Source organism: Geotrypetes seraphini, chromosome 3, assembly GCF_902459505.1.
Source record: "Geotrypetes seraphini chromosome 3, aGeoSer1.1, whole genome shotgun sequence".
Lineage (NCBI taxonomy): Eukaryota > Metazoa > Chordata > Amphibia > Gymnophiona > Dermophiidae > Geotrypetes > Geotrypetes seraphini.
Genome location: NC_047086.1, coordinates 402,571,366 through 402,593,237, shown reverse-complemented (window position 1 = coordinate 402,593,237; position 21,872 = coordinate 402,571,366). Strand labels below are relative to the sequence as shown.

At 46.2% G+C, this 21,872-nt stretch overlaps 1 protein-coding gene across 2 annotated transcripts in view; it reads left to right on the top strand.

Annotated features, from left to right (window-relative positions):
* CMTR1 (cap methyltransferase 1) overlaps window positions 1-21,872 on the top strand; it is a 289,978-nt gene that overhangs the window by 64,593 nt on the left and 203,513 nt on the right. For both annotated transcript variants that reach the window (XM_033935382.1, XM_033935381.1), the window contains 2 exons: window positions 16,677-16,769; window positions 19,939-20,010. In XM_033935382.1, the coding sequence (XP_033791273.1) occupies window positions 16,677-16,769; window positions 19,939-20,010 (165 nt within the window). The remainder of the gene's footprint in view (window positions 1-16,676; window positions 16,770-19,938; window positions 20,011-21,872) is intronic.

Genomic DNA, 21,872 nt, shown 5'->3' with positions numbered 1-21,872 from the left:
ATCTTAATATTACCTCTCTAGCCATTCACTACAATTCACATAATTCTGTTATTCTGTAATTCGGAAATTCTGTAATTCAATGTAATTCTGTCCTTAAACTAACCTTTTGTAATTCTGTAATTCGGTAATTCTGTAATTCAATGTAATTCTGTCCTTAAACTAACCTTTTGTAATCCGCCTTGAACCGCAAGGTAATGGCGGAATAGAAATCCCTAATGTAATGTAATGTAATAATGTCACGCAAATGGACATGTCAAGTTATGTGGGACAGAAAATGTTCACTGAGATTTAGGTCACTGTCTATTGAGTAAAGTGAGGACTTCTGTTTATGTATCACTGGAATGTTTTATTTATGTGATGTGTTTACTTTTGTATTTACAACTTAATTGAGCTGCCTTGGGTCAAAGTTATTTTCTGGAGGGCAATAGAAAGTATACAGTGTCTTATTCCTGCAATCTGGTATTTCTCTCTCCACGCCTTCCCTCTCAGCTTGTGACTCAGTATCTCTATCTCTCGCTCAACTTCCCCTCTTCTGCTGGACTAGGTGAGGCACTGGCTCAAGGTGCTGGTGATAAAGGGCACCAAAATCCCAGTCTGGCTTCTATCCCTTTAGGAATTTAAAAGTAGATTGAACTAAGATCGTGGCACTTTTAATCACTGATACTCTGAGCCAGTGCCTCACCTAGTCCATAGGGTTGAATCGGCCCTAACAATAACATAACAGATGTATATAGAAAATTTTGGGGCCATAGAAGTGCTGCTAGTTGTCTGTAAGGAATGAAGTCAATAATCCGTTATCAGGTCAAAAGCGCGCCGGGACAAAGGCACGAGCAGACAACTGAGCACAGCGCGGAGGTGTGCGCCGAAGAAAAAGACTGTTTTTAGGGGCTACGAAGGGGTGTGTGCGGGGAACCCCCCCACTTTTACTTTATACAGATCACGCCACGTTGTGAGGGGGTTGTAACCCCCCACATTTTACTGAAAACTTAACTTTTTCCCTGTTTTTAGGGAAAAAGTTACGTTTTCACTAAAATGTGGAGGTTACAACCCCCCAAACCCCCCACAACGCCGCTGCGATCTGTATTAAGTAAAGTGGGGGGGGGCTCCCCAACAAAACCCCCCCGTCGCAGCCCCTAAAAACAGTCTTTTTCTTTGGCGCGCGCCTCCGTCTTGCGCTCAGTTGTCGGCGTGCGCCTTTGTCTTCCGCGTTACTGTCTATGAACCCAATAACCCCAACTATAGCACAATGGTACTTCAAAAGACATTAAACGTGCTATAAGGGAAAACAGGATGGGGCAGAATTCCCTGGTGCTACACACTTAAGTGCACTAAATATAAAGAAAATAATTAAATGTTACTTTTAATAGTAAAAGCAGGACCTTCAGTGTGAGGTGATGAGCTTTATGGAATGGATCAAAAAGAATTGAGAACTAACAGGAGAAACTGCCTTCACACCAATGAACAGCAAACAACACAACAAAGGTGACCAATTGGTGCTCAGTCTCTTTAATTGTGATTGACTCGACACGATCGTGTTTCGGCTCACAAGGGCCTGCCTCAGGAGTCTTGTCGTGAAATCTTATGAAACACCACTCCTTTGTAAACCAAAATGTGCTGTTGGCTGTGAAAATAAAACCAAAACTGCTGCTCAAAAAACCAGCTATGTTACTACCCGTAGCTGAATGAAAAAAAAGTGGTGTTTCATAAGATGATTGGAATGATTTTGTGAATTTGCATGTCTTAACTGTCATGATTTCACAACAAGACTCCTGAGGCAGGCCCTTGTGGGCTGAAACACGATCATGTCGAGTCAATCACAATTAAAGAGACTGAGCACCAATTGGTCACCTTTGTTGTTGTGTTTGCTGTTCACGGATCAAAAAGACTCATTCGATAGCTTAAACAAGAAGGCTAAAACTTAGTTTTCAGCCGCACACCATCATAGGAGCCCTGCTTATGTGCTATAACCTTGTGATATAATAAATAATACTATTTTAATAATTTAAATCAAGCCAAAAGGAAATTTTTACCCCAACCTGTGAGCCTGATGGAAAAAAAACAAATAGTGGCAATCTCGGGGAAGAATAAAAAATCATACATCGAAGTACAGCTGCAAAATCTACTTAGCTGAATATTGTGTAGAATCCAGGGATAATCGTTCCTCCAATCGAGAACTGTCCGATGTTCACAAGCTGAGAGTCAAAATAGCTAAACGTGTCCAATCAGGCTCAGTTTCAAGGCTCAACACCCCTTCATCAGGGACTGCTGAACTTCAGCCAACTACAGCTGATACGTGCTGAGAACGCTGTCAGGCTACAGAAAAGGGGAGGAGCCAAAGTGTCCATGGGAACTTTAAGCTAAAGACAGAACGTAAAACGTGCACTCAGCTGGGGAGAAACATCACCAAATTACTAACCCCAGGCTACACGTTGATTACAATATGTAAGAATGAAAGGAAATATTAAAATAGAAAATGCAAAAACAATGCAAAAATCAGGAGGGAGACCTGATGATTTACATAAAAGAGACAAAAAAAGGATTCATATGTAGGAGAGAACTCATAAGATGGAATTCTATTCAATCATGTCATTCAAACCGAGGTTTAACTGCATTCAGTTCAAAAATCCAATGTTGTTCACAAAGATGTATCTGTGCCAATCTGTCCCCTCTATAGTTTGCAGGGGATGTTCCATAATGAACCACCGCAGATCCTTAAATGTATGCTTCTTTTCTGTACAGTGGGTGGCCTTAGGAGCTGACATGGTGACAGTGTTCAATCTGCTCTTGTGTTCAGCCAGTCTGACTTTAACTTGCTGTATTGTTCGGCCCACATAAATCAGCTGACATGGGCAGATGATGACCCATTCAGATGTGCATGGAGTATCTGAAGTTATAAATCTTAGAGGATTTGGGGTGCGTCCAATGTGTACACGTTCCACAAGGTTAATGACCCCCCTGCAAACCCTGCCCCTGGCTAATATTGTTTGTCAAATTATTTGCCAGATTTTTAGGACAGGAATATGCTATGCAAGGACCATCATCAAAGATCTTATGCAAATTATAGATGGTTACAACTGAAGCAGGCCATTCAGGCGGGGTTCCCTGAATGGAAAAATTTTAATAATGAATATAGTTTAGAATTCTTGTGCTTTCAGGCGGACTTTCTGGGACACCAGGCCGCACAGTGGTATAAATTAATTTATCCCAGGACAAGCAGGCAGCTATTCTTGACTGATGGGTGACGGCACCGACGGAGCCCCGGTACGGACAATTTTAGAGTGATTGCACTCTAAGAACTTGGAAAGTTCTGGCATGCCGCACCGCGCACGCGCGAGTGCCTTCCCGCCCGACAGAGGCGCGCGGTCCCCAGTTTCTTAGTTTCCGCGGAGCTAAGAAGACGCGTTTTTTCAACGGCTGTTGAAAATTTTTTTGACTTGCCTTCCCGCTCGCGTAAACCTTTTTGGCTTTTGCCTCTTTCTTTTTTCTTTCATTTTTGTAAAAAAAAAAAAAAAACAAACTTTTGTTTTTGATTCAATTTGGCTTTTCCCCTGCGGGGCCTTCTGCCACCATCGAAGCCTCGGCCTTCGATTTGGCTGAAGCGGTATTAACGTTCATGCCCCCTCAGCCAGGTTTTAAAAAGTGCCAGCGGTGTGCTCGGCCCATATCTCTCACGGACCCACACAACTGGTGCTTACAGTGTTTGGGTCCTGAGCATCAGGCCTCCACCTGCACCCACTGTGCCACACTGAAAAAGAGAACATTAAAAAATCGCCAAATACAACAGCGATTACTTTTCGGTGCCGAGATGTCCGATCCCGTTCCATCGACTCCGACTTTGGCACCGGTTCAGTCGGCACCCTCTTCTTCGACGCTGCGAGATTCCGCACCGGCGTCCCAACATGCAGGTAAGCCGGCTAAGAAGCCTTCCCCGCTGGAACGTCCTCCGGTCTCGAGTGCAGTGAGTCCAATCCTGCCGACTGTGAGGCGCCAGCGGAAGCGCTCCGCCCCTATTGAGGTGAGTCCCTCGACATCGGGCTCCTCATCTCCGGGGCGTCGAGTGGCACCGCAGGTACCGCAGAAGAAAAAAGCGGTACCGGTGCCATCCCTTGATGACCGTATTACGGCCATTCTCCAGGAACAGCTCAAGCAGCAATTGCAACAGCTTCTTCCAACGATCCTGGCACCGAACCTTCCGGTGCCGGTCCGTACTGAGCCGGTACCGATAGTGGAGCAACCTATATTGTCGGTATCCACTCCCTCGGTGCCGATTCACTCCACCTCATCGACATCTATGCCAGTCCTTGCGCCGGAGCCGAGAGCTCAGCATCAATCGGTGCAGACTTCGGCTCCGGTACAACCGATTGCATCGCCTGGGTCGATGTCGATGAGATCGGGTAAGTCGGTGCGCAAGACCCGGCATGTAGACCCGACTACCCCTGAGTCTCGGGATCGTTCTCCCCATGTCAGGGATCCTGATCTGTGGGGAGATTCAGAAGAGCCTTTTCTCTCTGAAGGAGAATGTTCCTCAGATGAGGAGGAGTCTGCTGTACATGACCCGTCCTCTAAGCATGACACTTCATCTTTCTCCAGTTTCCTGAAAGATATGTGTGATTCTCTGTCTATTCCTTTGGAGGCTGAATCCAAAAAGTCTAAAGCTTTTCTGGACGCCCTAGACTTTGACCAACCTCCAAAGGAATATTTGAAGCTCCCTCTTCACGACATCTTGAGGGAGACTTTTTACAAGAATTTAGAGACTCCCTTAACGGTTCCAGGGGCCCCACGTAAGTTAGACTCTCTGTACAAAGTAATTCCCATTCCTGGGTTCGACAAACCACAACTTCCTCATGAATCTTTACTTGTCGAATCCACCCTTAAAAAATCTGCAGGAGCCAGTGTATATGCTTCTGTTCCTCCTGGCAGAGAGGGCAAAGTCATGGATAAATTTGGTAAGAGGCTCTACCAAAATGCAATGTTGGCAAATAGAGCTGGAAATTATGGCTTTCATTTTTCTTTCTATTTGAAACATCTCCTTACCACCATGGCTTCCTTTGAGAAATACCTTCCTCAATGGAAACAACAATCTTTCCACCATTGCTTGTCTTCTCTGTTTCAGTTGCGTAAGTTCATGGTTAGATCCATTTATGACACCTTCGAACTTACATCCAGAGCGACAGCAATGTCTGTGGCAATGCGTCGCCTGGCCTGGCTTCGGGTGTCTGAACTTGATGTTAATCATCAAGATCGGTTAGCCAACACCCCATGTCTAGGGGATGAGCTTTTCGGAGAATCCATGGATTCGACTACTCAAAAGCTGTCGGCTCATGAAACACGTTGGGATACCCTTCTTAAAAATAAGAAAAAGCCTCCCCCAACAAGGCCTTTTAGACAACAGTCAGCCTATCAATGCCGTTTCACAGCTCGGCCATTGCCAACAACTGCTCAGCAACCCAGGCGTCAACGGCAGCAACAGCGTCAGCCTCCCAGGCAACAACAGCAACAGCAGCCTGTTAAGCCAACTCCACAGCAGAAGACACAGCCCTTTTGACTTACTTCTCCAAAGTATAGCCAGTACTCCTATATCTGCTCTCCTGCCTCAACCTATAGGAGGTCGTCTCTCTCTATTCCTCAGCCGGTGGGAAGTTATCACTTCGGACCAATGGGTCCTCAACATCATCCGCCACGGCTACTCTCTCAACTTTCAGACTCTTCCATCCCAAAACCTGCCAAAAGAGTCTGCTTTGAACAGTCCTCAATCTGCCCTCCTCATTCAGGAAGTTCAATCCCTTCTTCTTCTAAACGCTATAGAAGAAGTGCCTCTAGATCAAAAGGGTCAGGGATTCTACTCCCGTTATTTTCTAGTTCCCAAAAAAACAGGAGATCTCAGACCAATTCTAGATCTTCGCGATCTCAACAAACATCTGGTAAAGGAAAAATTCAAGATGCTTTCCTTAGCCATTCTTTATCCTCTTCTCAACCAAGACGACTGGCTATGCTCCCTCGATCTCAAAGAAGCATACACTCACATTCCAATCAATGTAACCTCCAGACAGTATCTCCGTTTCATGATCAATCAGTGTCATTACCAGTACAAGGTGCTGCCCTTCGGTCTTGCTTCCTCTCCAAGGGTGTTCACCAAATGTCTCATCGTGGTAGCTGCTTTTCTGCGCTCTCACCACCTTCAGGTATTTCCTTACCTGGACGACTGGTTAATCAAGGCCACATCCGCTCCAGCAGTTCTCCTGGCCACCAACCAAACCATCCAGTTTCTACAAATATTGGGATTTGAGATCAATCTACCCAAGTCTCATCTCATTCCCACTCAAAGACTCCAATTCATTGGAGCGATATTGGACACACTCCTCATGAGAGCATTTCTACCATCCAACCGTCTTCAGACTCTTCAGTCTCTATGTCAGCAGGTACTTCCACAACATGCCATCTCTGCCAAACAAATGATGATACTCTTGGGTCACATGGCATCCACAGTTCATGTCGCACCCCTCGTACGTCTTCACCTGCGAACTCCTCAATGGACCCTTGCTACTCAGTGGTCCCAAGCGACGGATCCTTGCTCACGACACATCTCTGTGACATCATCTCTTCGTCACTCTCTACAATGGTGGTTGGTATCCTCAAATCTATCCAGAGGTCTTCTGTTCCATCAGCCTCCTCATCAACTAGTCATCACCACCGACGCCTCTCCTTATGCATGGGGAGCTCATTTGAACGAGTTCCAAACTCAAGGTCTTTGGACAGCCCAGGAAAAGAAGCATCACATCAATTTCCTGGAACTCAGAGCGATGTTTTATGCCCTCAAGGCCTTCCAACATCTTCTCTTTCCTCAGGTCCTTCTGCTGTGCACGGACAATCAAGTGGCCATGTACTACATCAACAAGCAAGGGGGGACAGGCTCTCGCCTCTTGTGCCAGGAAGCACAGAAGATCTGGACTTGGGCCATAGATCACCATCTCTTCCTGAAAGCTATCTACATTCAGGGAGAACAGAATTCCTTAGCGGACAAGCTCAGCAGAATTCTCCAACCTCACGAGTGGACACTCGATCCTGTAACTCTACAGTCTATCTTCGCTCAATGGGGCACTCCTCAGATAGACCTCTTTGCAGCTCCTCACAATCACCAGCTGCCCCTATTCTGCTCCAGACTCTACTCTCCTCACCGTCTGGCAGCGGATGCATTTCTCCTCGATTGGTCAAATCTGTTCCTGTACGCTTTCCCTCCTCTGCCTCTCATGTTGAGAACCTTATTCAAGCTCAAGAGGGAACGAGCCACCATGATTCTGATTGCTCCGAGGTGGCCCAGGCAACATTGGTTCTCCCTTCTACTTCAACTCAGTTCCAGGGAACCTTTTCTTCTTCCACTGTATCCTTCTCTGCTTACACAGCATCAGGAGACCCTTCTACATCCCAACCTCCAGTCTCTGCACCTGACGGCTTGGTATCTCTCGGGCTGACTTCTCATGATACGCTTTTGTCTCAGCCTGTTCGTTCCATTCTAGATGCCTCCAGGAAGCCAGCCACTCTGCAATGTTACCATCAGAAGTGGACGAGATTTTCTTCCTGGTGCCTTCTTCATCATCTTGATCCGACTTCCCTGGCAGTGGAGACGTTGTTGGATTATTTGCTTTCTTTGTCTGACTCTGGCCTTAAGTCTTCTTCCATCAGAGTCCACCTCAGTGCCATTGCTGCTTTTCATGAGCCGATCCATGGAAAACTTCTATCAGCTCATCCCCTGGTATCCAGGTTCATGCAGGGCCTTTTTAATGTGAAACCACCTCTTAAAGCCCCTCCTGTTATCTGGGATCTCAATGTGGTTCTTTCCGCCTTGATGAAGCCTCCATTTGAACCTTTGGCTACCGCTTCTTTCAAGTTTCTCACTTGGAAGGTACTTTTTCTTATTGCTCTTACCTCTGCCAGGAGAGTCAGTGAGCTTCATGCACTGGTTGCAGATCCACCTTTTACGGTCTTTCACCATGACAAGGTGGTTCTGCGTACGCATCCAAAGTTTCTCCCTAAGGTTGTCTCTGAATTCCATCTCAACCAATCCATTGTTTTGCCTGTTTTCTTTCCAAAACCTCATTCTCATTCTGGGGAACAAGCTCTGCATACTTTGGATTGTAAGAGGGCTCTAGCTTACTATCTAGAGCGTACGAAACCCCACAGATCAGTTCCCCAACTCTTTCTGTCCTTTGATCCGAATAAATTGGGACGTCCTGTTTCTAAACGTACGTTGTCTAATTGGCTGGCAGCGTGCATTTCATTTTGTTATGCTCAGACCGGACTGACACTATTGAGGAAATCTGCAAGGCTGCTACTTGGTCCTCAGTTCATACTTTTACATCTCATTATTGTCTGGATGCTTTCTCCAGACGGGATGGACACTTCGGCCAATCTGTTTTGCAAAATTTGTTTTCATAATGGCCAACCTTCCCTCCATCCCTCTTTTTGTTAGCTTGGAGGTCACCCATCAGTCAAGAATAGCTGCCTGCTTGTCCTGGGATAAAGCACAGTTACTTACCGTAACAGGTGTTATCCAGGGACAGCAGGCAGATATTCTTGCGTCCCTCCCACCTCCCCGGGTTGGCTTCTTAGCTGGCTTATCTTAACTGGGGACCGCGCGCCTCTGTCGGGCGGGAAGGCACTCGCGCGTGCGCGGTGCGGCATGCCAGAACTTTCCAAGTTCTTAGAGTGCAATCACTCTAAAATTGTCCGTACCGGGGCTCCGTCGGTGCCGTCACCCATCAGTCAAGAATATCTGCCTGCTGTCCCTGGATAACACCTGTTACGGTAAGTAACTGTGCTATCTGGATATATGAATAAAAAACCCAAAGACTGGTCTTGGAGACATTTGGAGCATTGAGATTAAGCATCAAATTACTGCTTCTCAATGGCCACGAATTTGGTCTTGGAAGATGAGATGTACATTGTCCACATCTGTGAGGCAAACATGGTTTTTCCTGTTGCATAGAGCATTCTGGACCCCTGTTCGTTTGTAAAAATTAGATTGCTTTAAGTCTAATAAATGTTGGAATTGTAATCTCGAAGCAGGAACTTTAGATCATTTATTGTTCTATTACTCTTTTATTTTGAATTTTTGGAAATCAATATGGGGCCAAGTAAATTGTTTGTTAGAAAATCATATGGCCTTATATGATACAGTTTTATTTGGCATGTTTATGAAGAGCCAAATTTCATCCAATAATAATAAGCTTTTACTTATCCTAACAGGAGTTGCCATACAACAAATAACATTTAATTGGAAAAATTGGAGTAGATTGAATTATAGTTTTTGGTAACATAGTAACATAGTAGATGATGGCAGATAAAGACCCGAATGGTCCATCCAGTCTGCCCAACCTGATTCAATTTAAATTTTTAAATTTTTTCTTCTTAGCTATTTCTGGGCAAGAATCCAAAGCTTTACCCGGTTCTGTGCTTGGGTTCCAACTGCCAAAATCTCTGTTAAGACTTACTCCAGCCCATCTACACCCTCCCAGCCATTGAAGCCCTCCCCTGCCCATCTTCCACCAAACAGCCATACACAGACACAGACCGTGCAAGTCTGCCCAGTAACTGGCCTAGTTCAATATTTAATATTATTTTCTTATTCTAAATCTTCTGTATTCATCCCACGCTTCTTTGAACTCAGTGTGTCATATTTATAAGATGGAAAGAATAATGTATATTGAGAAAGAAAATTTCAAGATGTGTAGGGGCCATTAACAACTTATTGTAATGAGTAAGAATCATTTTTCTCAAAATAGTGCAAATGAAAGGAAGGGAAGGGGGATAGTTTTTGATTTTTCATTATTTGAATTGAATAGAATGAAGAACCTTGATGTATATGTTATGTGATATATGAAAGGAGGGGGGTGGGGGGATTTCTGATTTTTTTATATAATATATTTTGAATGGATAGAGTATGATAGGGATGGGAGGGTGGGGGTTAAATGTGATTACTTTATCTGCATTTTGATAGAAAATCAAGTGATGTTTTTAAGTTCAATTATTAATTTGTGATACACTTGTTGTAAGTTGTAAAATGAATAAAGAATTATAAAAAAAAAAAAAGATCTTATGCATAGCCAAAACTTTCCAATGTTGTTTAATTATATTAGGCACAGATTTGACACGGTCAGAATAAATCAGAACAAACGCCTGTTTGTCCATTATTTCTCTAGGAGAGAGGTGTAGTAACAAATTAGGGTTGGCATATTTTGCCCAATGGTAAGCCTGCTTGATTGGCCATTCCGGGTACCACCTGTCTTTGAAATTCCTCAGAGGAACAAATTCTTCGGATTCTCAAAAATTGGCTGCGGTGGTTCATTATGGAACATATCCCTGCAAACTATAGAGGAGACAGATTGGTTCAGATACAGCTTTTACGTTCTGGCTTTAGCTTAAAGTTCCCATGTCCACTTTGGCTCCTCCCCCTTTCTATAGCCTGACGGTCAGTGACAGCGTTCTCAGCACATATCAGCCGCTATTTGATTTTTCCGTCGGGCTCACGGGTTGGGGTAAAAATTTCCTTTTGGCTTGATTGAAATTATTAAAATAGTATTGTTTATTATCCTAGGACAAGCAGGCAGCATATTCTCAATATGTGGGTGATGTCATCGACGGAGCCCCCTAGCGGACGTTTTCGCAAGCAGACTTGCTTGAAGACCTTCAAGCTTGCGATTGCCTCGTGCATGCGCTTGTGCCTCTCCCGCCCGACCTAGGGCATGCGTCTCCTCAGCATCGCCTCAGTTCTATGTTTTCCGCGGAGCCAGAAGCACTGCTCCTTTGCTGCGCGCGATCTCGTCGTTCCTCTTGCACTGCGGCTTTCTTCGTTATTTTCATTTGAGTCGCTGTGCTCGCGTCTTTGTTATTCTTCTTTTCTTTTGTGTCTTTTTGACTGGGTCTCCGGTCTTGCTCTGGCCGCCTGGCCTCGCGGGGTTGCGGCCGTCTTTTTTCTAATGTCCCAGCCTTGCACCGGGTTCTAGAACTGCACTAAGTGCAACCGGGTTATCTCCATCACTGATCCCCATCATTGGTGTGTGGAGCACCGCGCTGAGTCATGTCCGTGTTGTGCGACTCTGCAACCGCGGGCTCTTCGTCGGAGGGTGGCCATGATTCTTCAGCTTTTTGACCCGATGGATCCTGCAGGACAGGCTTCGTGCTCGGCCTCAGCACCTATGTTGGGTGTCTCGGCCTCGAAGTCCCCCTCATCCTCCAAGGCTCCGGCCTCAGCTCCTCCTGCTACTCCGGCCTCGGGTAAGTCTGCTGTTTCCTCCTCAGGTGTTCCGGCAAAGAAGCCTACCTCTGAGTCTCGTGCGAGTGCTGCCTCGTCAGCATCTTCGAGACTTCATTCTAAGCGTGCCTCCTCACATAGGGAATACTCCTTCCTCGAGGTCACCCCTGAAGGAGCATGCTGCTGCACCCGTGACCCAACATCCTTTGATCTCGGTGCCTGTGTTCGAGGACATGCTTAAGGCTATTCTTACATCACAGCTTTCCTCAGTGGTGAGCCAACCTCGACGTCTCTGACCTCTGTCTCGACCCAGCCCCGATCTGACCAGCCTGAGCGTCCTCCTCTTGTGTCTCGGGGCCATGCCCGCAAGACTCGCAGGGTTCCCTCGAGCGATTCTTCATCTCCGGAATCGGGGCCTGTGACGTTCCGGGGACCCATGACATGGGCCCGCTTTTCACCCGCTACTTTGCCGAGGTTTGTCCCTTCTAATAAGCTGCGGTCTTCTCTGCCCCTGCGGGGCAGGTCTCCGACTGCGAAACCTTCCAGGCACACCCTTGTCCTCAAGTTGGACTCTACTGTGCATTCCCCCTCGGTGCTGATGACCACCTCTCAGGGGTCTTCTTCAAAACTGGTGGAGGAGTCTTCTCCGAGGCTCCACAAGATGTTCCCTCAGACTCTGGGATCCTCCCCGACCCACCCTATACGGGGTCGTTCCTCGACGCCCCCGAGGCGATTTAGTCGAGCCTCCTTGATCTCTCATTCGTGGGACTCCAAGGCTCCGGCATGCTATTTGAGGGAAATTTCTCCCTCTTTCTCTGCTGCCCCCAGATCATGCTCGAGGTCTCCTCAGGAGGATGAGTCTTCTTCTCGAAACTCCTCCTTCACTCGTTTCATTTCTGACATGGTCAGGGTCTTGAACCTGGACCTCCAGTCAGAGTCCCGTTATACCCAGGAATTCTTGGCGGAAATGGGTGTTGCTCATTCGCCCCATGAGGCACTGCGCTTGCCGTTGCACCAGGTTCTTCGGCAAACATTTCTCCGGTACCTGGAGACCCCTTATGCGGTCCCGGCTATTCCCTCCAAATTGGAGTCCCGTTACCGGACGATCCCTGTCAAGGGGTTTGAAAGTTCTCAGCTTTTGCACCAATCCTTGGTGGTTGAATCTTCCTTGAAGAAATCCAATCCCTCGAAGGTATACGCAGCTGTCCCTCCAGGTTGGGAGGGCCGTACGATGGACAAGTTTGGTCGCCGTCTTTATCAAAACGCAATGATGGCGAACCGTGTCCTCAATTATAACTTTATCTTCACGTCCTATCTCCGGTTCTGTGTGGAAGCCCTCCACTCGTTCTGGGCGGACGTGCTGGATTCTCGATGTCAGGAGTTTCGTCTCCTTGAGGAGACGCCCTCCCAGCTCCGCCTCTATATGTTTCAGGTGGCCTATGATGCCTTCGAGTTATCCTCGAGGGTCACGGCCTTTGCTATCGCCATGCGTCGCCTCACTTGGCTGAGGATTGTGGATATGGATCCAAATCTCCAGGATCATCTAGCCAATCTCCCTTGCGTGGGTCATGAGCTGTTTGATGATTCCATAGAGGCGGCCACTAAGCATCTCTCAGAACACGAACGGTCCTTTGCCTCTCTGGTGAGACTTAAGCCGAAGACCCCTCCGTCTCGGCAATACAAAATTCCTCCCCGGAGGTATCCGCAGAAATCTACCCCTGCGTTCTCTTGGCCTCCTTCAAAGCGGCCGCAGCAACAGCAGCAGCGTCAGGCTAAGGCCCAGGTTCCGGCGAAGCCTGGGCCGTCTTTTTGACAATTCCAGTCTGAGCCTTTGGGCTCCCTTCCTCCTGGAGCCTTCCCCCCTCCCCATCGGGGGTCATCTCCATCATTTCTATACCCAGTGGGAAAGTCTTACCACCGACAGTTGGGTGCTTTCCATCATCTGGGAGGGATACTCCCTTCACTTCAGTCACGTGCCTCCGGACCTTCCTCCAAGAGAGTTTCCTTCTGCCCGGTCTCAGCTGCCTCTCCTTCTGCAGGAAGCTCAGGCCCTTCTTCACCTTCGGGTGGTCGAGGAGGTTCCTCCGGACCAGTGGAATACCGGATTTTATTCCCGGTACTTTCTGGTACCCAAGAAGACGGGGGATCTGCGTCCTATCTTGGACCTCTGTGCTCTGAACAAGTTTCTGGTCAAGGAACGGTTCAGAATGCTCACCCTTTCTACGTTGTACTCCTTCTTAGACGAGGGGGACTGGCTGTGCTCGCTGGACCTCAAAGAGGCATACACGCACATTTCGATACACCCGGTCTCTCGCTGGTATCTGAGATTCCGGGTGGGGAATCTCCATCTCCAATATCGTGTTCTTCCCTTTGGCCTGGCGGCCTCTCCGAGGGTGTTCACAAAATGTCTCGTAGTAGCTGCAGCCCAGCGTCTCCGCGGCCTGCAGGTGTTTCCCTACCTCGATGACTGGTTGATCAAAGCATCCTCTCACCATGAAGTTGTGCGAGCGCTGAATCAAACCATCTTGCTACTTCAAAGTCCCCAAGTCTCACCTCTGTCCGTCTCAGTCCTGGACATGGTTCGTCTCCGCTCCTTCTTGCCTCGGCCTCGTCTGGAGGCCCTTGTTCGTTTATGACGGAGGGAGGCCCATCTGTCTTCAGCCCCAGCTTGGCTCCTGATGGTCCTCCTAGGACACATGGTCTCCACGGTTCATGTGACTCCTTTTGCCAGACTTCACCTCCGTATTCCTCAATGGACTATAGCATCCCAATGGAACCAGGATCGGGACCCTGTCTCTCGACTCATTGTTGTGACTCCTTTGTTGAAGCAGTCTCTCCGTTAGTGGATGCTCTCTTTCAATCTTTCCAGAGGTTTTCTGTTTCATGCTCCTCCTCCGCAGAAGGTCCTGATGACAGACTCGTTGGCCTATGCTTGGGGGCCTCATTAGGACAGTCTTCGCACTCAGGGTCTTTGGTCCAGTGCCAACTGCCTTTGTCACATCAGTCTGTTGGAGCTTCGAGCGATTTTCCTCGCCCTGAAAGCTTTTTGTCACCTGCTTCGCGACCGAGTGGTGCTGGTCCGCATGGACAACCAGATCGCCATGTATTATATCAACAAACAAGGGGACACGGGGTCCCTGTCCCTGTTCCAAGAGGCGATGCGGCTCTGGGATTGGGCCATCCGCCGCAACATATTTCTTTGAGCGGTCTACATTCAGGGCCAGTACAATTGTCTGGAGGACAAGTTGAGTCGTCTTCTGCAGCCTCACGAGTGGTCCATCCATTCCTTGACCCTGCGTCAGGTGTTTGCTCGTTGGGGGACTCCGGATGTCGATCTGTTAGCGTCCCCTCTCAATCACAAGTTGCCCCGCTTCTGCTCCAGGGTTTACACCCCTCTTAGGCTTGAAGCGGATGCTTTTCTGCTGGATTGGACGAACCTGTTTCTGTATGCGTTCCCACCATTCCCTCTGATTCTGAAGAGTTATCAGGCTCAAGTCCACAAGTGCCACCATGATTCTGATAGCTCCTTGGTGGCCCCGACAGTCGTGGTTCTCCCTTCTGTTGCAACTCGGTTCCAGGGAGCCTCTTCTTCTGCCTGTTTTTCCTTCTCTGCTTACGCAGGGTCGAGGTTCTCTACTTCATCCCAACCTACAGTCTCTGCACTTGACGGCTTGGTTCCTCGAGACTTAATGCCCTCGTTCCAGTTTTCACAGTCTGTGCTGGACGTCCTGGAGGCATCTCGGAATGAGTCCACTCGCCAATGTTACCATCAGAAGTGGACCCTTTTTTCTTCCTGGTGTGCTACTCGGCAGCTGGAGCCACTATCTGCCTCCTTATCTGCTGTCCTGGATTATCTGTTACACTTATCTGGCGCTGGACTCAAGCCCACCTTAGTGCCATTGCTGCTTTTCATCAGCCGATTTGACGGGAAGCCTATCTCTGTTCATCCTGTGGTTTCCCGCTTCATGAAAGGCCGTTCATCTGCCCCTTAAACCTCCTCCTGTGGTTTGGGATCTTAACATGGTCCTTGCTCGCTTGTTGAAACCTCCGTTTGAGCCACTAGCGCGGGATCACTTGAAGTATCTTACCTGGAAGTTTGTGTTTCTGAGTGCTCTCACTTCTGCCCGTCGAGTCAGTGAGCTTTCAAGCCTTGGTAGCGGACCCACCTTTCAGTTTTCCATTATGATAAGGTGGTTCTCTGTACCCATCCTAAGTTCTTGCCTAAGGTTGTTCCTGAGTTTCACATCAACCAATCCATTGTTCTTCCTGTGTTTTTTCCGAAGCCCCTGGAGAAGTGGCTCTGCATTCTCTTGATTGTAAGCGTGCGCTGGCCTTCTACTTGAAGCGTACCGCTCCTCATCGTTCTGCTCCCCAGCTGTTCCTCTCTTTCGATCCAAATCGCTTGGGTCACTCTGTTTCTAAGCGGACCATTTCTAACTGGTTGGCCGCTTGTATCTCTTTCTGTTACACTCAGGCTGGTCTCTCCCTGCCTGGTCGAGTCACAGGCCACAAGGTCAGAGTGATGGCGGCGTCTGTTGCTTTCCTCCGCTCAACTCCGCTTTAGGAAATCTGTAAAGCTGCCAATTGGTCCTCGGTTCATACGTTTATCTCGCATTACTGTCTGGATACTTTCTCCAGGCGTGATGGCCATTTTGGCCAGTCTGTTTTGCAAAATCTGTTCTCCTAAATTGCCAACTCTCCCTCCATCCCGTTCTGGTTAGCTTGGAGGTCTCCCACATGTTGAGAATATGCTGCCTGCTTGTCCTGAGATAAAGCACAGTTACTTACCGTAACAGGTGTTATCCAGGGACAGCAGGTAGATATTCTCGCAACTCACCCATCTCCTCGTGGTTGGCTTCTTTGCTTGCTATATGAACTGAGGCCACGCTGAGGAGACGCATGCACGGGACAATCGCAAGCTTGAAGGTCTTAAAGCAAGTCTGCTTATGAAAATGTCCGCTAGGGGGCTCCGTCGGTGACGTCACCCACATGTTAAGAATATCTGCCTGCTGTCCTTGGATAACACCTGTTACGGTAAGTAACTGTGCTTTATATCCCAAAGCTATCACACTTTATAGCACACAAGTAGGGCTCCTATGATAGTGTGCGGCTGAAAATATTGAGTTTTAACTTTCTTGTTTAAGCTATTGAATGGGTCTTTTTGATCCGTTCCATAAAGCTTATGACCTCACACTGAGGGCCCTGCTTTCACTAATTATTAAAGTAACATTAAATTATTTTTTTTTATATTTAGTGCACTTAAATGTGTAGCGTCAAGGAATTTTTGCACCTATCCAGTTTTCCCTTAAAGCAAGTTTTTTTGATATATAGAATGAAGAGCATTTTAAAAACTTTTTTGACTGGAGGGCTATTGATCAGTTTGAGAGACAGAATATTTTCTCTCATTTTTCTGACCTTATATTCTCAGGCTAAAGCCTATGAACAGGTGGATTGGTTCCCAGATTGCACCACAAGAATCCCTGATGCTGAAGAACTAAAAGATTGGATGACTGTGGGAAAGGTATTCCATCTATGAATTTGTTTTTCACTAGTTACTTTTAGCTGTAAAGATATGCAACGTTTCAGTCTTCTGTTCAATCACTGTTTTGAGCCAAACAATTTTTTTTACAGTTAATCTTTAGTCTTCTATTTGGAACGACTAAATCCCTTAGAAAATTCATGCAACTTTGCTGATGGCAGCCACATAACAGTTTAATTGGCTAGCAGACTGCATTTCCTTTGCTTTATACCTAGGCAGATTTGATTCTTAAAGGTCATGTCAGGGCTCAAAGCGCGACTCATGGTTGTGTTGGTAGTTCCATGGAAGACATTTACAGAGCTGTGACATGGGCATCTGTCCATGTATTTGCAACCCAATACTATTTGGAAAAGCACTCCTAACATTTCAGTACATTTGGCAAGTCCTCCTTAATGTCTTTGGGATAAGAATCTAACTCTACTCTCCAGGCCCATTTTCTTTTGTACTCTAGGCTGCCTTAAAAAAAAAAAAAATATATATATATATACACACACACAAAAGGCTAGTTTTCCCTTTTATTTATTGAAGTCAGCCTTTAGCTAGGGAGTTCCATGGTCTTAAGTTTTTGATATTCTGCTTGGCCTCACAATAAAATAAGTTACTTACCTGTAGCAGGTGTTCTTCATGGACAGCCCAAGTCCTCGTATGCCTTTCCACCTCCCCCTGGGGCCATATTCTGCTCAGACTTTATAAGCAGACTGAGGCAATCTTGAAGAACAGCAGCAGGTGAGAAGTGGCAATCATACATGATGAAGTAGCTCAAAGCATTCTAGTAAATATACTAAACTGAATTAGCTTTTCTGGACAAGCTCCAACAATGATATCACATTCTGTGAGGACTTGTATCCCGCTGTTCATGGAGAACACCTAGTAAGGTATGTTGGTTTTCTCTGATTAATTGTTTTTACATTTTTCTCAAGACTATGAAGCATATTTTCAAAGCACTTATACAAAGTTCCATAGTAATCTATGGAACTTAGTAAGTCTAAGGGCTCCTTTTACAAAGCTGCATTAGCGGTTTTAGCGCACGCAGCTTTTTAGCACGAGATAAACCCACACTACATGGCTAGAAATAACGCCAGCTCAATGCTGGCATTTGCGTTTAGCGTGGCCAGCAGTTTAGTGCGCACTATTACGTGCATTAAACTGCTAACACGGCTTCGTAAAAGGAGTCCTAAGTGCTTTGAAAATGAGCCCCTATGTGTTCACAGCATTAGCCTTCTGTCTAGAGTAGAATGAAGCCCTTAGAAAATCCATCCAGTATTTTGTTTCTTAACAGCCCAGCACATATGCTATAATTCTATAATCTGTTGCACAAAAATGTCCAACTGGTATATAACTGCACTATTCTATATACAGACAGTCCCTGGGTTAAGAACGAGTTTTGTTTTTAAAACCGTTCTTAAGTTGAATTTTTATGTAACTCGGATCTTATGAGAATCTGTGTGTATTTATGTTCTCCTGTACAGTACAGTCTATAAAAACATTAAACAGTCTTCAAAATAAAGTACTGTAGTTTAAATAGAAAGAAAAGATAGGATGTTTACACTTACACACTTGTTTCTCTTCACAGAGCCGCGGGCAGCGTTTCCTATATGCTGCCTGCGGATGACTCTCAGAGCATAGAGTAGTGAAAAACTTTTTTTCTCTCCCAAAGTCTGATCCTAGTAATCTTCCCACCTTCTCTACCTCCTTGAGGCCCCTCTTGCATCCCTTTCCATCCATTCCATTGTTTCCTCTCCACCACCACATTGAACATTTCTCCTCCTCATCTCTCTCTTCCCAATGCATCTCTACCTTACTCCTCTCCCACCTCCATATCCTATAATTTTCTCTCCCTCCCTATGCCCAATAATTCTCCTCTTTCTTCATTTCCCCTTGTGCACCATCGCTTTCCCTCTGACACTCATGCCCAACAATTCTCCCTTTCTATTCCCTCCCCCACCCTTAGCCTCTCTTTCCCTTACTCCCTCCATTCTTCAATCATGCCCAACAATTCTCCCTTTCTATTCCCTCCCCCACCTTTAGCCTCTCTTTCCCTCACTCCCTCCATTCTTCCATCCTATGTCCCAAGTTTATGCTCCCCCTGGCTCCTTCCATTTTGTGTCCCAAGTTCATGCCCCTTCCCTCCTTCCTTCTTTCATCTTAAGTTTGTGCTCCCTCCCTTCCTTCTGTGTCCCAATGCGCACCTCTCCCTCCATCCATTCTGTGTCCCAAGTTCATGCCCCCTCCCTCCTTCCTTCTTTCATCTTAAGTTTGTGTTCCCTCCCTTTCTTCTGTGTCCCAAAGTGCCCCTCTTCCTTCCTTCTGTGTCCCAATGCGCACCTCTCCCTCCATCCCTTCCTCCATCCATTCTGTGTCCCAGGTTTGTGCCTCCCTCCCGCGGATGTTTATTCTGGCTGACTCCCTCATTCTCCTTTCTTCCAGCTGCATTTGTTTCTCTTCACAAAGCCATGGGCAGCTGCTCCTACATGTGGCCCGTGGCTGTCCTAGAAGCCTTTCCTCTGAGGGACCAGGGGCAAATGGTTGTGCTTAAATGTTGGGTCATAAATGCAGACTTATTCCATAATGGAATCTGGCTGTACACGTGCTGTTAGAGAATAGTACTTAGTGCCCACTGATTTGTTCACATTAGGGGCCTATGAGGGGTGTTCAATAATTTATCTAACTGAATATGAAAGAAAGTAGCAAGAGTGTTGAAAATAAATATTTGCATGTTGTGGCATGTCTCAAGGTTATGTTTCTCCCAAAAAACCCACTGTATATATAGTGGCTGTGCATATATAACCAAAACTTTCAAAATTTATTCTTCATAGTCTAACAAATATCTGCAAGCAACTGACAGCTAAAAGGCAGACCTGGAAGGAGGAAAAGCCTTAGAAATTATCAGGGTTAATTATTTGTATCCAGTACCCCTTCGTTCGATCATCGGCATTAAAACCTCCTTCCTTCCACTTTAAATGTTTAAATGCCTTTTCTGTCCCCAAGAAATCTTACATATCTTCATTCAAGCTTGGTTCAGTGACATCACCCATGTTTGCAGACTAGTATTTTGATTTCCTCTGAGAATACTATGACACATAGGCAGTTTTGTTTTGGATGTCAGTTTCTTGGGAGCATTTGTTTTCATCTCTCCTGTACTTTCTTATAGAGGAAGATGGTGATAGAAGATGAGACAGAGTTTTGTAGAGAACATCTTCTTCATAGTGTCCTCCAATGTAAGGTGAGGTTTTGTAATTTGGACCTGTCTTGTGTTAGTTAAATAAGAGCTGGCAAATAGCAAAAGGTTTGCATGCTAGAGAACTGAATGAAAATCTATTTTTATGCTTAAATACTATCTTTTTCCTCCAGAAAGGGAACCATGAGCAGTTTACATCAAGAACATAAAGGTGAAAATCTAAATGTTATAGTAAATTACCTCCCAAGTGAGATTCAGTAGGGAGAGTATTACAAAATTTATTCTCCTAAGTTCCCAACGCTCCCACCATCCCATTCTGGTTAGTTTGGAGGTCACACATATGTGAGAATAGGCTGCCTGCTTGTCCTGGGATAAAGCACAGTTACTTAGCGTAACAGTTGTTATCCAGGGACAGCAGGCAGCTATTCTCACAACCCACCCTGGTTGGCTTCTCTGCTAGCTATCTGAACTAAGGAGATTCACCCTGTGCTGGGCGGGAAGGCACTCACGCATACGCGGTACGGCTGACTTGAAACTTCTATGTTTCTACAAGCAACTCTGCTTGCGAGGTTGTCACCCATATGTGAGGATAGCTACCTGCTGTCCCTGGATAACAACTGTTACGGTAAGTTACTGTGCTGTATAGGTAAGATGAATTTTGACCTCGTTGAAGGAGTTTAAGGATATATGGTCTCACCCTAGATTTCTGGGACTGCTTTTATACGTTCCTACTGTCCAGAATGACACACCTATTGCATAAGAAAAAGAGATTAGGTTCTTACCTTGCTAATATCTTTTCTAGTAGATAGGTGTGTCATTCTAGAACTCCGAACTGTCAGTATTCTCCGCCTGTCTACTGTTTCAGTCAGGAAGTTTGAGTCAAAACTGGGATTTTTATGTCAGTCAGACCTCAAGGGTATAAAGAATAATGTATTGCTATAACACATTGGGGAATGTTTGAGCTCCATAAATATTTCTGATTGGTATGGTTATTTTGATGTTTTGATCATTTTAGTTATACTTTCAGAGCAGAACAGATTTGTAGTTTAGGGATTCTCCATGTACCTCTCCTTTTTATGTGTTCCTAGATAGGGCTATCACCTGTTTTAGTACAAATTGAAGTGGGCAGCAGAGCCCTCTGGTGAAGGAGGATGAGTTGAAAAGCTGGGATGGATTCCTTTTGCAAGGCTCGTGAGCATGCGGAGAAATGCCCTACTGTCCAGAATGACACACCTATCTACTAGAAAATATATTAAAGAACCTAATCTCTCTTTCTAGTGCAATAGGTGTATTATTCTGGACTGTAGGGTATTCTCCATGGTTGTGAGCCGTGCAGAAGGAATTCACTCCAGCTCCTTCACCATAGGGCTCTGCTGCCCCCTTCAGTTTTTCCTTTTGTATGCAAGCCAGAGGGAGTCTTTCTGATCTTCTCTGTATTTTTCAGTGGTGCATGTAGCATGAGTGGACAATGTCCAGGCTGATTACCTCAGCAGACAGACACTGGATCTAAGAGAATGGATGCTATCTGCCACAATCTTCCATCCATCATTTTTCACTGGGGTCTCCCAATGTCTGATCTGATGATGACAGCGAGAGACAAGAAGGCGGGCTTCTTAAGTTGAAGATCTGAGCCTGGAAGTGCAGGTCTTGGCACTCTGGTCCAGCTAAGGCCAAAGAATGATCTCTTGTTTGTGTTTCCTCCGTGACCCATGATAGGGTGGATACTCCACAGGATTGCAAACCATCTGGGGAAAGTCATTCTTGTGCACTAGATTAGCCATGTGGATCTAGCGCATTGGTATGTGGATCTAGAGCATCTGTTGAGGGGCACAAATCTCAGCTTGCAGGTGCAACCAATCCTTCTTTTTCAGGGGCAAGTGGTCATTGAAGATCTGGATAGCTTTGCT